Here is a 15250-nt window from a genome sequence, read left to right on the forward strand (position 1 = left end):
TATGTAATGTAATACTAAACATAGCCAGAGGGTGTCAGTATAATCACAGACATAATGGTAGGTAGAGCACACCTGAAAATTTACAGTGAATAAGCACTAAATTATCTTTTTATAGATGCAATGAGAGTGGATTATGTGCACTAAGATCAATGGGGAGAAAAAAAAAAAGTTTCCTGGTATTTATTCACTCTTAGGAGAACTGTACAATTTGTACCCGAAGTGGAACATAAAGCCCTTGAAAAGTAAGAGCAACAAAGCAGCAAAATGAAACCACTCCAGGAAACTACTCTTAAATTGGGAAAAAATTGAACTCTTTGTACACATTACTGCTGCAGCTCAAAATTTGAAAATTCACCTGTACAGCATATACAGTTTCCAATTTATCTGTTAATATTCCTGCATAGGGTTTTTTTTATACAATTTAATTTTTTCTACATTTGGTTATTTTGTGCATTAAACGTAAGTATGCTGCCCCAATCTACATGACACTAGTTGCCACTTGTATGCTACACATTACATTCTCATGGCTAAGTAACTCAAATTAAAGCCTAACATTTGTGGAAAAAACAAAAAACAATTACCCAAATCAATGGTGAAATCTTTGTAGTTCTACTTAACAATGACTGTCTTCTCCTCACAGTAAATTAACTTCTAGCAGCTGAATCATTTGCACCCTGGCAGGACCACATTATTTAATCTAAATGGTGGCCTGCCAAAGTCTCCCTTCTGCCCTTTAAGGCTGTGTCCATCAGCAAGATCCGAACCGAGTGTCCAGTCACATTTTCTTCAAGGTATGTAGTCAGTTTCAGTGCTTTTTTTTTGTTAGACCTTCAACGAGATCCATTTACCCATGTCCTTTACCGTCCCTCCAACTGATCAAGCCCTGGTAAACAAGTAGAAGCCTGGCACAGGTCAGAGGAGGCCAGGTGATGCCCCCCACCTGAGCCCGTTCCTTCCATCGCTGGCTGTTCCTCCTCTTACGAGCCCAAGCCTCTGAAGAGCTCTGCAGGTGCAACTTCAGTCATCAAGTTTTAAATTTTTATGTGTGTTTTTGTTTTTTTGTCACAATTCAAAATTGTCAATATGAGATGTTGCTGGAGGAGGCTGGACTTGAGACCGCAGCACTCATTTGCAGATTTCCAGAGGAGCTTGATCTCCGGATGTGAGGGAGCAAGTAGGGGTCACTTCCCAGCTGGTGAACGTCGATCCGGTCCTCCTTCCTGTATGCCAGGCACCGCCGTATGAAAGCCTGAAAGTTGAAGAATGTATTCAAAATTAACAAGTCATAATGCGTGATGATATTTAAAAGACAGCAACCGTGTGCAAGTTCTGCTACCTTTGCTTCGTTACTGGAAACTGGCTTCACAGGGAACTGAACGTCAGTAGCTTTGAGTATGGTGTTCTCCTGCAGGATATCTTGTTGTGACTGATTGTGGCCAAAAGGCTGGAAAGAAGGACAGAGCTTTATCATCAGGCATAAATTAACATAAACACTGCTAGAAGACCAGCCATCGTCCTTACCTTCCTTCCATACAGACACTGGAAAAAGATGACACCCACAGACCACACATCCACCTTGTTGGAGATCTTTGGAGGTTCTTTACCAACCACAAAACACTCAGGAGGCAAGTACCTGATGTCACAATATGCATAAATCAAAGGGCAAGGTTGGCACACACATTTATGGTCAGTACCGTTTTACAATTTTAAGTTACTTATAGATTTACTACTACTATTTGTAGTTGTAGTAATAGTACTGTTACTGTTTTTTCTTTCCATTATACCTTGCTGAAATAAATAAAATCATGCCAGGTATCTATACCGATATGGACTGGGTAATATGTTAGGAACAAAAGGACGCCACATCCTTTGATGGAAATGAAAATTATTAACAATACAGAGAATTCAAAGACAGCCCAAAATCAAAGTAAAAAACTAATGCAGCAGGCTAGTCCAAAATTTCATCACACATCACAACTTAAAATGACACTCCGTAGTTTGTATGGTCCTATGTGCTTGTATGCATGTCTGGCAAAGTCGGGGATGCTCCTAATGGGATGCTATCCTGAGGAATATCCTCCCAGATCTGGACCAGGGCATCACTGAGCTCCTGGACAGTATGAGATGCAACCTGGTGGTGTTGGATGGATGGAAACATAATGTCCTAGAGGTGTTCTATTAGATTTAGGTCTGGCAAGTGTGAAAACCAGCCAGTGGTATCGGTTCCTTCATTTTCCAGGAACTGGCTGCATACTGTCGCCACATGAGGCCGGTCATTGTCACGCACCAGGAAGAGCCCAGGACCCATTGCGCAAGCATACAGTCTGACACTGGGTCCAAGGATTTCATCCTGATGCCTAACAGCAGTCAGGGTACACTGGCTAACCTGTAGCGTTTTGTCCAGTTTCCTCAAAGGATGCTCTACACAGCATGTCAAAATATGCCAAGTTTTCAGCTACAGCTAAAATATAGCTCTATTCTTTTTGTTAATAGCCAACAGAATTATCTCTTAATGCATTGACACAACACTGCCACTGAAAGACACCGAATTCAAAATTTATCCCAGGAGTTCATGCCTTTATGCTTGAGCGATTCAATGACTGGTATGAAGAAGCTGACACAAAAGTATTCCTCTAAAAATGTGAGTTACAAGGAGAGAACTGAAAATGAGTACTTAAAAGCACTTAACGCACTCTTAAACTTGGTTCCACCAGGACCATCATCGACATTTAAGGCGTTTCAGGACTGTAACGATGTTAAACACTCAATGTAAGCGTCTACTTCACAAACAGCTTTTGACACTTTCACAAGAGCACAAAACTAAATACGGGATCTTTGTTTATAAAGAAGTACGCCTATAATATGTTACTGCTACTTTTAGGTAATCATCAATCAACATTTAAAGACAATTTTAAATGTCTGAATGTGATTTAGGAGCATTTCTTCTCACCAGTAGGTTCCTGCACCCTGTGATGTCAGGTCCATCCCATCTACGCCGTAGTTGTCATCATCCATAATTTTGGAAAGACCAAAGTCAGTGATTTTAATTTCCCCACAGGCTGTGCCATCCACCAACAAGATATTACCTTCAAATCAAAACACATTAGGTCAGAACTGCAGCAGTAATCACGCTCAATCAGAATCAGAATACTTTATTAATTCCAGGGGGGGAAACTGTTTAAGACTGATCCGTTGTTCAGAAGGGGGTGTTTACCTGGTTTAAGGTCATAATGGATGATGGGAGGTTTGATTTCATTCAGGTATTTTAGTGCATTTACAATCTGCATGACTATGGACCGTGCCTCCTTCTCAGACATTAATTTATGCTGCTTCAAGTAGAAATCCAGGTCGTTGCCCTCGCAGTACTCCATAACGGTGCAAAACCTGTTGGACGGATAAATTAAGTAAGAATTACTTTGCACATTTTATAGCATGTGAAAGGTGTAAACAAAAATGCACTGAGTGACTGACGTGTCTGTGTCCAGTGAGAAGTAATCATAAAGTTTCACAATCCTGGGATGGTCCAACTCCTTGTGTATTCTGTACTCTCGACATGCATGCCTGTAGAGAGGATGATATTTATCATACCATTAGCAACCAAAGCAGGAAGGTGCTGTGCTCCTTATAATACAAACATATTCACACAGACTAACATACTTGTGATAGTTCTCTTTTTTTTCTTCTCTCCAGTTTTTGTTAAGTTGGTGGATTTTCACAGCAGCGTATCGTTGTTCAATCAAGTCAAAAGCCTGAACGACACAGTGACAGTTAGAATAAACCTGCACAGCAACAGTTGTTGAGAGTATTTTTCCATGTTTAATGACTTACCTTGTAAACTTCACTAAAGCCTCCTCTGCCTAGAAGATGCAGGAGCAGGTATCTTTCATTCAACGTTGGGTGATCTTTAAATCTTTAGATTGGAGGAAAAAATAATAATAATAATAAGGGAGGGAGGAGTAAAATTAAAATTTGGATATGTGAATCACAAATTAATAAAAAATTAGCTTTGCTAGATCAATTTATTTTAGGTTCAGTACTACAAAGACGAGCAAAAAGTCACATTATGCTGCTTATTAAAAACTTAACGGCAAGTCTTGCATAACAGTTGAAAGTGTCAAATTTCAGCTCCAAATACTGCACAGATAATTTCATCCAGCTTCTGCAACGTTTTAAGAGGTCATTTTTCTGACTACACGTGTAATCATGAACTGCTGCACACGACGGTTTACAGTAGAGTTCAGCTAGTGAGATAAAGGAGCAGCATACTGCATTATAGCTGATATACAGACATGAATAAATGAGGGGAAAAAAACAAAGAAATTCTGTTGCTTCTAGCACATTCTCATTTTAGCTATGGCTGTCTGTGTAAGACAAGTAAGATGTTTTGGTTATAAAAGTCCAAATTTTAGCTGCTCAAACACTGTTTAGATGTTAACGTGCAGATTTTATGAAAACATTTCAGTCACATTTCAAAATCCAATCACTCTCAAAAGAAGCAAAAATAAATACATGATAATCCCTTTACTGAAGAACTTGCTATATAAAAATAAAGCGCAGGCAAGCACACAATATAAGGAGAGAGAAATCTGATGTGATCAATAAACCGAAGCACAAAACAGCAACCTCTTATTTAATTTTCGGTCTCAAAGCTCCCATAATTTCACTTTTAACGCAGCTGTAGTCTGTGTGAATACAATCAGAATTAATGTAATACTGCCAACCATATTTAGCAGCATGATGTGCCAACGATAGGACATTTGCTATTACTCTAAGGACATTGCAAATACAAGTAATCCACTGGGTCTTCATTCCCCCCGGATACTGGAGTACATAAAGACTTATGGGCTGCAGGAGCAAACACAGAACAGACATTTTGTTCGGTTTGCTCATAGCTAATGCATCTCTGAGTTAGCAGACATGGCTCTAGCAGGGAAATAATGGCAGACTGTGAGCTGTTCATTCAGAATTCAAGAGGATGAATCTGTTTGCCAGCTGGGGTGGAGTGGGGGGTGGCGTTAACCCATTCTGACACCACAATGGTCTATAAATCAGAACAGCAAGTTCAGACACACTGAATGTGACAGAGAAAGGAATAGACAAAAAGAGATGGGCTTCCCCCCCCACCTCATTTTGTGGGTCTCACAACACACTGGAGACAAGACAATGTTGAAAAACGACGAGAAGCTTAATTTCACATAATACAACCCTTTATTATTCGACTGTGGACGAGGACTGTAGCCTTGCTTGTACATCGTGTTCCAATGTCAATGCAGCATATGTCAAGGAAAGTGATTTAGACTCACTGTGAGCTGTCTTCGTTATTTATTCTCTTCAGTTCCCGAATGTGAAGGTTGCGCACTCTCTCCAGACGCTCGAGCTCTGCCTGGATCTCAGCTTCTTCCTATAAATGATTCAAACACACAAACACACAAATGCACAGAAGGAACTTCAGAGCACTGACTACAAGGAGAGTTCATCAAAACCCACTCATACACATGACGAGCTCGCAATTAAATATTAACATCTGACTTGGTGCAGAGTCCGTTAGGGCTTTTCAGTGAAGCTTTTTTCCCATGAAAACAATGACCTTATATTCTTTGCACAATCTTTACTAATGGAACAGGATTTTCAATCAGGAAACTGAGGAAAAAGGTGGAAGAGATAAATGCAGAAAGTTTGGCCACAAGCTAAAATCTAAATAGATGAACAGATTTAAAAAGTCAAAGTTACAGTTCTTTATTGTTATTTTAAATAGCATTAGCATTTTTTACCCCTTTTACAAAGACGTCGGTCATTGCAATTTCTAAGGCTTGTTTACAACCACTGGGAAAGGTCAGGTGATGCAAATTTCAAAGGTTTATGAATATACCAAGTCAACCTTTAGCCCAAAAATATGCAGCCATAGCCCAAAAAGTAGGAGAAGGCTATGCCTCTGCTGTACAGCCACATCTGCTCAAATTGGATGTTCATGGAAGGCTCGGTACAGTTGGCCACATTGAGAGGTGCACGCTAACAGTTATGCCTCGGCCCCACGCAGTTCCCCAGCCTAAACCTCATCAAAAATCTGTAGTCATACCTAAAAAGAGCAGTGAATGCAAGATAGCCCAAGAATCTGACAAAACTAGAACCCTTTTGCATGAAGAAGGAAACAAGTTCCTCAAACAAGTATTTAGGTGGCTTTTAAAAGTAACCACTCTCACCAAAGGGGGTGTTACTAAGCAATAAGGGCCATACGTTTAAGTGTATAGCACTCAAAAAGGAAGACATCGGACCTAAAACCCAGCACTGCAATGTTCAATTTTTCTATTTTTTGCCTTTTGTCATACATTTTATTCCATTATAATCTACATTTTTATTAATATTTTATCTTTTTTTAATTGATTCATCCTACTTTTAGGCCATTAATGTTTTGTCTGTTTAAATTTCTTACTGTTGCATATTTATTTTGTTCTTTTACTTTGTCAATTATCTGTCAGGCACTCTGAACTATATTAACTTGATTGAACAATCAAACAAAACGTCACAATTCTGTTTACCAGGCTTCATATTTCCACAAACCTTTTTCAGATGTCCAAGTCGCAGTTTGAAGATCTCTTCCTGTTCATGGTACTCTGCTAATGTCAGCCTTTCAAGGATAAGAAAGCATATAGAAACAAAGCATGAGCCTAATTTAACAGTGCGTCTTAAATTTAACACTTTCAGTTAATACTGTGCTACAGGCTGTTAAAATCTGCTTTCCTGGTAAAGATGAGGTAATAAAGCAAAACATAGGGGGGGAAAAGGATCCTACACAACACATACACAAGGGTGTGGACTTACAGCTGAGGTAGGCTGGGTTTTAGAAAGGGATCGTTTTCTGCTCCATTCACCGCCTTGGTTTTCCGTTGCTTTGGCTCAGAGTTTGTGGTTGGTGTTTGGGAGTTGTTGGAAGATGGAGGTTTCCTCTTGGCAAGAAGTTTCCTCTGCCTCTCAATGTCTTCTCTCTGTTGGTTTATCCACTCCTGCTGCCTGCCGAAGGACATATTAAAGCTGTTAATTTTAGAGGTACAACTACATTTTAGAATTTTCAACTTGAATCTGACGATGGAAATACTGCAGATGAAGGCTGCAATGCAAAACTCTGTGAAATTATACTAAAAATATTAAGTCTGTTTTGACAACATGAGGTTAAATTTACTCTTAAGCGAATAATGTTAAGAAGTGACGTGGCAGCTGTCCTAGGAAATGAAGCCCTGGAGCTGAGCTTACAACCCCCAACTTTTCAGTAGCAGGGGAATTAAATGTGCATGTAATGTGCAGCTTTAAGGTGTGTGTGGAGAGCTAAACTTAAAATATGCAAAGCTTAATAAATAAATGGGAGATAAACAATTTAAAAGCTTCTCACTTGACAAGGTTTTGGAAGGCATAGCCGTCTGTCCACTGCTCTGTGAATGAGGCCCCGTGTCTCACTGTAGTAAAGTGGCCTAAACGTAGTCTATCCTGCATGCTCTTCTCCCGACAGGCCTGCTTCTCCTGGGTGCTCTGAACAACAACACAAAATACAGCATGCAGGTTCACAGCCACACAAACATTCCTGATTTTAATAACGCAGGCTACAGAAAAAACACTTGTTTACCTTTTCTATAAGTAACTTCTTGCTCATGGTGATGCACTTATTCAAGCGTTCCTTGTATTTCTCAAGTAACTTTTGCTGTTCATCTATCTGTCTCCTGAGATCACAGTTTGCCTGTGAAGCAGAAAATGACACTGGATAAGCAGACATAGAAACAAAATGCTTTACTAAACACATTTACTATAAAACTGAACTCTGGGAAGTTTTATTCACCTTGTTTTTAAACTAGTTCAGTCAATAAAACAGTAAGATGTCCCTCTTACCCTTAACAGGTCATCTATCCTGCCCTCCTTCTTCTCAAGGTCTAGATTCTTGGTGCTTTCAAGGGCAGCCAATTTTAACACTGTCAGGTCAGTCTGGAGTGAAAAACAAAAGGAGTTAAACACTTGTCATATCAAACATGTTTTAAGAGTGAATGCAGAAAGGCTTTGGTTACAACCTCCTCACCTGAACAAATTTGACTGCTAGTTGCTTTGGATGTGCCATATGGTCCCCAAAAGACAGACTAGTAGGAGATGAGCTATTTTGTCTAACCTGGAACACAGAGAGTGATGATATTTTATTTAAAAACAGGTCAACACTATGGTGAGCTACAAAAGAGTTATTTTGTTATTATCACAGCTTACAGAAGTGCCCTGAGTCGAGTGGGAATGTGAATTCTGGGGCGAACGAATCACTGGTGGGGGACCTCTCACAGGACTGGACCCATTTCCTCCCTGGAACTACAAGATGAAAAGAGAGGATAAGTAGCACCGCTGCCTAAGATCTGGTAACAGCAGACAGCCAGTGGTTCCTTTTATTTCACTGTAATGTGGTTACAGACAGGAAATGGATTACGCCTCAGATCTTCAACAGGCTGATATAGCACACATTATTTTCTGGGCACTATATATTCATCTATAGTGCCATGAAGTATACTGTTCATACTTCATGTATGAAATATCTGACACAAAACTTACATCGAAATAATCACTTATTTTGGGTCCTCGCACAGTTGATTTTCCTAAAATCAAGAGAAAGCAGGGATGAGTGTTGTGATTTATAAAACATTTTATTGGAATAACACAAACAACAGGAGTAAAATAATTATAACCGGTATAACAGAACAACACTTACCTTGGCTGCTCTCTGACTGGATCTCAGGTTTCCTTTTTCTGCCTCTAGTTGTTTCAGTCTGTTTCTTCTCTGGGGTCTGAAACATTAAATTTAATTTGGTATAATTTTACAGTATGATTACTGCACAACGGACACTCTGAACCTGAACTGCTGCTGTATTCTCTATATAGTGATAGCTTTTTGTTTCCAATGGGTATTTATAGATATTCATGCTTTATATACAGAATGAGTAAAATTACAATAGATGTTTGGAGCTGTAACGGCCTTTTTTTAAGTCCCCAATAGTCCAGGTTAACAACAGTCAAGAAATGCAACAAGTTCTGGAATAATAAAAGTACTTTCCTAATATCTGAAAAATATTTCCATTATAAATATTGGTCTTTTGAAAAATATAAATAAATAGCATTGTTTCGGTCATGTTGAACCTAGAGGGATCACTGCAAACACCAGTGTTGACCAGAGAAATCTCCAGCCTTTAAATGCAAAATATTCATTTTCAGATCTGATAAATTACCCACCGAATAAGCAGGAGAGCTCCCTCTTTTCACATCAGACCCCTATAATGACAAGAAAGGAAAACTTTAGACCAAAACTTATTACCCATGGATAATAAGTGACCAGACTAACAGTGAAAAGCATTTATTGCAAGTGTACTTCATTATTAAATAAAATCTTTATTTAAAAAATTATTAATTAAGAGTATAAAATAACCACCAGTATGCAAGTAAATGACAGTTCAAGACTACATTAAAAATATATTGTTTAATTTAACAATATTGATACTGGAAATATTGGTATCATTTCCAGAATAAAGGTTATATAATAATGGAATGCTTAAGATTAGCATGCAAAGGACACAAATACTTGTGTCAAGCATGATTAATCTGGACAGTGTAAATGTGGTCAGAGTAGTTCCCACATAGGATTAAAGATATTTACCTCCGACTCCTTGTCACTTGAAGATCCTAGACTTCCAAAACTGTGATTTGAACATTCATTATTGGTCAAGCCCTGAAATAAAGAGAGACAATTAATAACTGAGTCAACACTACAATAGGAAACACTTAAACAATAAATAAATACATCCTCATTTCTGACTCACTTTGGTTCCCCCGCTTGCGCTGCCAGTGCTGCCCCCTGTGCTGCCGCTGACTCCGCCCATAAAACGAGCCTCCAGCAGCTCCTGTCTCCGGGGGTCCAGGCTGTGCAGCTCCTCCATGGTGCCTGGGAGGATTAGCAACAAATCACAGTGTGTCTCCGTTATTCAACGATCAGCTTAATTGAACCCATTTACTGCCCACTCGAGTGGGCAAATGACACAGCAGCAGTAAGCTTATGAGCAGAGTCATGATTAATGTGACTAAAACTCTGAGAGGTGAGTGGATTTGAGTCTAGATCAGAATGTAGGCCGAGACCAAATTTCTGCCCGCTCCCTAGTGGCATCCCCAAGGCAGGTTTTGCTATATTTATTCATCAAGTACTGAAGAGATAAGCTAGTTGTGATTATGGTTACACCAACTCTACAGGTAAAAGCCTAATACTTAAATAACAAAAATATTCAAAAGAACGCGTTATATTCTCCAAATGCAGAGGCCACATTCAGAAATTTTCTGTTTTGTTCTTTTCTTTAAATCATGAGAATCCAAGGGCAACGTTTCAAATGCTAGGCAATGCTGCTCACAGCGCTCCTGTGGGAATGATGCAGGAGCACCATGGGCTTTGGTGTTGCTGCAGACTCAGAGGTGCCTGCTCACTAAATCTGTGCTTTAATGAGACAACCATTTTGAAAGGGCTATGGAGGTTTGGCACTGCATCCAAGCTTAGTACAGTAGGTAGGGATTTTCAAAATCCATTTAAGAGTAGGAAAGACAAGAACGCACTGAATATGTTTAAAATTATACCAGCTAGGATTATAAATGTGAACTAAAGATCGAGGATAAAAAGTCATCTTGTAGAATTCAGCGACATGAATTGTTGGAGGATATGTATTACAAACCACTGAAACCAAAATACATGTACTTTTGCTTAAAATATTTCAGCAGTGCAACAACAAACTTACAGAAATAAAAAAAAAAAAAAAGTCTCTCTAAACGGAGTGAAAAAATAGTTACAACTCAAACGTGATTGCCCTGATTATCCCAGATAACAAATACAAATTAAACCACACACAGTTTCACATGAAAAATAAAATCTTCAATGATCTCAGGACTGAATCTGCACTTCATTTTAGACCCTGAGGACTTCACATAACAGTTTGCGCACACAGCTAAACAAAAAGTAATTTATTACATCCTCTCAAACCAAACCCTGTCTCCTATTATGGTATGATTTGCAATACATCTGCAAACACAAAGCAACTTAACAAATGGGTTGTAACAGACAGAATACAGCTGGCTCGCCAAACGATACTGACATGAAGCCATTTCCCAGATAAGCACACACAAAAAAAAAAAAAAAGAAGTGTGTCTAACGTAAAAAGAATCACGTGTCCTGTCGTTAATTAAAATCCCTTCTTTACCAATCGGTGTCATTCACAAAAACAGCTCCAACATGCTGTTATACTTTAAATTTCTGAAAAGTCAATAGCTACTTTTAAGAATTAACCAGGCTAGGATATTTTTACTTCCAGCATGCTATCAACACCTCCACAGAGAAGCGTCCGTTACCTTTTTTAAATAACCACCACGGTGATCGCTTTAGGCAAATTCTATCTGAAAACTTTTAACTGATGTATTTGCTATCTTTATGTGTATTCAGTAACACATTTAAACTGAAAAGAGACCTGCTATTAATGTAGTCTTCTAATTTACTTTTACTAACACTATATTGTGATCGATAGTTACACTTAGTGAAGTATTTGTGGTGCTATGCATCAAGTCTAGCACCACAGAAGCCATGGAACTGTAAGCCACATCAGTATTTGCCTCACTGAAATTTGATCAATACGTGCATAATACTGTCATATTTATGCTCTGCAAGCAAGATATAAAATAACAATGATTACACTGATGCATCTGCTTAGCTTATTATAATCACTACTTTGCCCTAACCTCTTGATTAAGACTTAATAAAAAGGTCAAACTGTCATGAATCTGATAATGTTAACTACCCTTTGCAACCACCCGATAGACCTTGTTTTTTTACTGAGAAATACCTTATTAAAAAATAAATAAATAAATAAATAAAAATTAGGCAACCCGCACTTTTCTTCCTAACATTGTCATGTTTGTGGATCTGTAATTTCCCAATTAAATTCTGCTCGAGAAATCATTTACTGCAGGTCACATACCTAACACAGCTAACCATGTTTTTCTGCATGTGGCAGCTTTATCAATTTAAGAGCAAAATAAAATAAAATAACCTTATGGAGAATATTTGCTTTTTTCCCCCCTATATTTGCCTTTTTCCTCTATAAATAGCACTGTGAAAACTATCTGTACCAAGCAGTTTTTAAACAGTGACTTAATTTATTAAGGGAAAGAGAGAGAGAGAGAGAGAGAGAGAGAGAGAGAGAGAGAGAGAAAAAAAGGTATCCAAACCCTCACCATGTGTGAAAAAGTAATTGTCCACTAAACCTAATAAGCAAGAACTGCAATTGAGCATTTGTGATAACTGGCAATGAGTCTTTCACATTTATTATCTTCTTTGCAGAATTGTTTTAATTCAGCCACACAGGATGGTTTCTAGCACTGACGGCCTGTTTAAGGTCATGCCAAACCATCTCCAGACTTTGACTTTCAGGCCGCTCCAAAACCTTGATTTTATTTGTTTGTTTTGTTTTAACCCATTCAATCTGATGGTTGGACATTCCCCTTCAGGATTTTCTGGATTTCATAGTTCTATCAATTATGCCAAGTCATCCAGGTCCTGAAGCAGCCCAAAGAAATTTTTGACAAACATTAGATGAGCCTTTGTGTTCATTTTGGTGAGCAGTGATTTTCACCTTGGAGCTCTCCCATGGATGCCTTATTTGCCCAGTCGCTTTCCTGTTGTTAAATCAAATCAAACTCTGACCTTAACTGAGGCAGGTGAGGCCTGCAGTTCTTCAGATATTATTCTGGGTGCTTTTGTGACCTCCTGGATAAGTCGATACGATGTTGGAGTAATTTTGGTAGGTGGCCACTTCTGGGAAGGTTCACCACTGTTCCAGGTTTTCATGGCTCTGACCATGGTTTGCTGGAGTCCCAAAGCCTTAGAAATGGTTTTATAACCCTTTCCATACTGATAGATGTCAACGACTTTGTTTCTCTCCTGTTCTTAAGTGTCTTTTAGATGAGATCGTTCAGCCTAATTCATTTCGTCAGACAGGTTGTTTTTAAGCAATTTCTTGATTCAACAGGTCTGGTAGTAATCAGATATGGGTGTGGCTATCAAAATTAAACATATCTTTTTAAGAACCAAAGTTAAATAATAGATTAACTGTGATTAACAAACCAGGCAGATTTGGATTATTTTTCCCCCTTAAAAAATGTAATCATTTAAAAACTGCATTTTGTTTTTAATTGGGTTACCTTTACCCATTTTTTTGGGTGATTTGAAACATGTGTGGAAAAATAAGCAAAAAAAGAAGCCCTTTGATTTTACACAGCACTGTATATAGTAACTAAATATCGCACGCGCCTTAATACATCGGCTTCATTTTCAACTCATTCAAATGATTAGCACCATTTTCACCTCACTACCGCTTAATTAGAAAATCTAACACATGCAGGGAATAACTGGCTTCTACGTTCAGTGATGATTATCATTTCTGCATAAGCTCTGAAATGTCCAATGTTGTAGACGATCAACCAATACTTTCGCATTTTTATGACTTGGTTTTGCTGAGACGGATCCATAACCACATCTCCCCAAATGTTTATGCCAGTTTCACGTCATAAATACACATGAGCTGCGTATTATTTCTCAAGGATTTGCTTTTGTTTCAAACATGAAGGCCTCAGAGCATAAATATTATCTATATTCAAGCCCCTGCGGGAGCTAGCGGTTGAACCCTTACAGCTCATGGTGTGGATGTGTTTTAACTCCATGCTGCTCAGCAGACAAGCTGACCACCTGTTTATGGCAGACATTTGGAAAGTCGTTTTTTTTTTTTAAAACAAAACAAAAAAAACCAAAACCTGACATTAGATGAACAGGCCATTTCAGTCTGAGTCCATTCATTGAAAACTTGAAAACAAAATAAATTATAGTCTCATTCTCATGTAGTCAGCTATTACTAATTTATGTTAATCTGTGTTTACAAAACGAAGTGGGGAGATTCATCAGTGTCCTAGGCTGGGTAAAGTCCTCCATCATTACAACAGCCAATGAAAACTACTAACGTCCAGGAAGCAATATTAACATTAAGTGCCAACTACAGATGTATTTTATGGCGTTATGATTAGCATGCTGCATAGCCCAGCCATAAGTTCTCCTTCAGTTTTGCATGTCATCTCTACACAAACACTGAGTATTACTTAGAGTGAAAAGCTAAGGTCAAGCAAGGCTACCAAGCATCCAGTGCATTAGCTTTAGTTACAGACCACAAATACTTCCAGGATAAAAGCCGATGGAAGACCCCTGTGTACCGTAAAGATGACAAACAACACCACTTACACATGTAGATGATGTGGACACTGATGGAAGGAAAACACCAGTTAACACACAAAGGATTGCTAACGATGCGATGCACACCTTTGCACTGGCTGCTGCCAATCCACTAAGCATTACTAGAATTTGCTTGATTATCTCCATTTGCACATGATTATCGGTAACCTGGCTAATGTGTGCTCTTAAACAGGCAGCATGCCTAATGGAGGATGCATCGACTACAACAGTTACATTTCTGCTCAAAACAAAGCTTAATCGCCATTGCACTAGTCTTAAGGTTACTGCACTGGCCTGGGCACAGAAAGACGGTCCTGTGTCTTCGGTGCTAGTAGCTAGCCAAACAGGCTCAATGGACTTTGGAGCTGACGCGTTACAGTAACGTTAGCTAGCGAGCAGATTTCGCCACCAAGATTTGCTCGGTCATTTTAATAGAATTTCCCTTCTATATGCACAAAAAGAACAACACGAACAAGTAGAAAAGACGTGCGGCTTAAAATGTTTCACGATACCTTTCTGGACCTTCACCACTGCCGTGGTATGTAGCTGAAAACACAGTCCGTGTTGGGGACGTGGAGAGCTGGGACCAAAGATGGCGTCCCCTCCAAACTTCCACTACTTTGGATACTCATCAAGCTACTTTTCGTGTGTAGGTGCTGCAGCGCACATGGGTAGGCTTTAACACTGACTGAAAAACTGACCGACTGGCGTGCCCTGTGTGACTTTAGAAGGGCTCGGTGACTGCCAGTAGGTGAAAATGTCTAATTATTGTGTTTTAAGGACACAAACCTCTTCACACCTCAGTAGCGAGTCCGGGCTCCGGGCCCACCTCTCCGTCTTCAAGTGGTTGGCTATGAAACGTCACGCATCGTGTGCAAAATTCTTATCGCGAGGGCGAAATATTTCCCCCCCCAGCGTCAGCGACAACATACG

General features: G+C 39.1%; 1 protein-coding gene across 2 annotated transcripts; it reads right to left on the minus strand.

Moving 5' to 3' along the window:
- Positions 1-165: 165 nt before the first annotated feature.
- tlk1a (tousled-like kinase 1a) lies at positions 166-15128 on the minus strand. Of its 2 annotated transcripts, none has more exons than XM_084907793.1 (22): positions 15107-15128; positions 9831-9952; positions 9668-9739; positions 9247-9285; positions 8729-8804; positions 8572-8615; positions 8239-8334; positions 8060-8146; positions 7876-7968; positions 7616-7726; positions 7385-7521; positions 6820-7008; positions 6559-6625; positions 5304-5401; positions 3829-3910; positions 3658-3749; positions 3472-3561; positions 3215-3384; positions 2951-3086; positions 1522-1633; positions 1337-1444; positions 166-1249 (listed from the first exon to the last, which is right to left on the minus strand). In XM_084907793.1, the coding sequence occupies exons 2-22, from the start codon at positions 9945-9947 to the stop codon at positions 1079-1081; spliced, it is 2187 nt and encodes a 728-aa protein (XP_084763919.1). In that variant the 5' UTR covers positions 9948-9952; positions 15107-15128; the 3' UTR covers positions 166-1078. The 2 variants fall into 2 exon arrangements, with proteins under 2 accessions (XP_084763919.1, XP_084763918.1); XM_084907792.1 differs by lacking the exon at positions 15107-15128 and adding an exon at positions 14830-14945.
- Positions 15129-15250: the final 122 nt, after the last annotated feature.

This window comes from Perissodus microlepis, chromosome 16 (assembly GCF_051167445.1).
Source record: "Perissodus microlepis isolate ML-2025 ecotype Zambia chromosome 16, ASM5116744v1, whole genome shotgun sequence".
Taxonomy (NCBI): Eukaryota; Metazoa; Chordata; class Actinopteri; order Cichliformes; family Cichlidae; genus Perissodus; species Perissodus microlepis.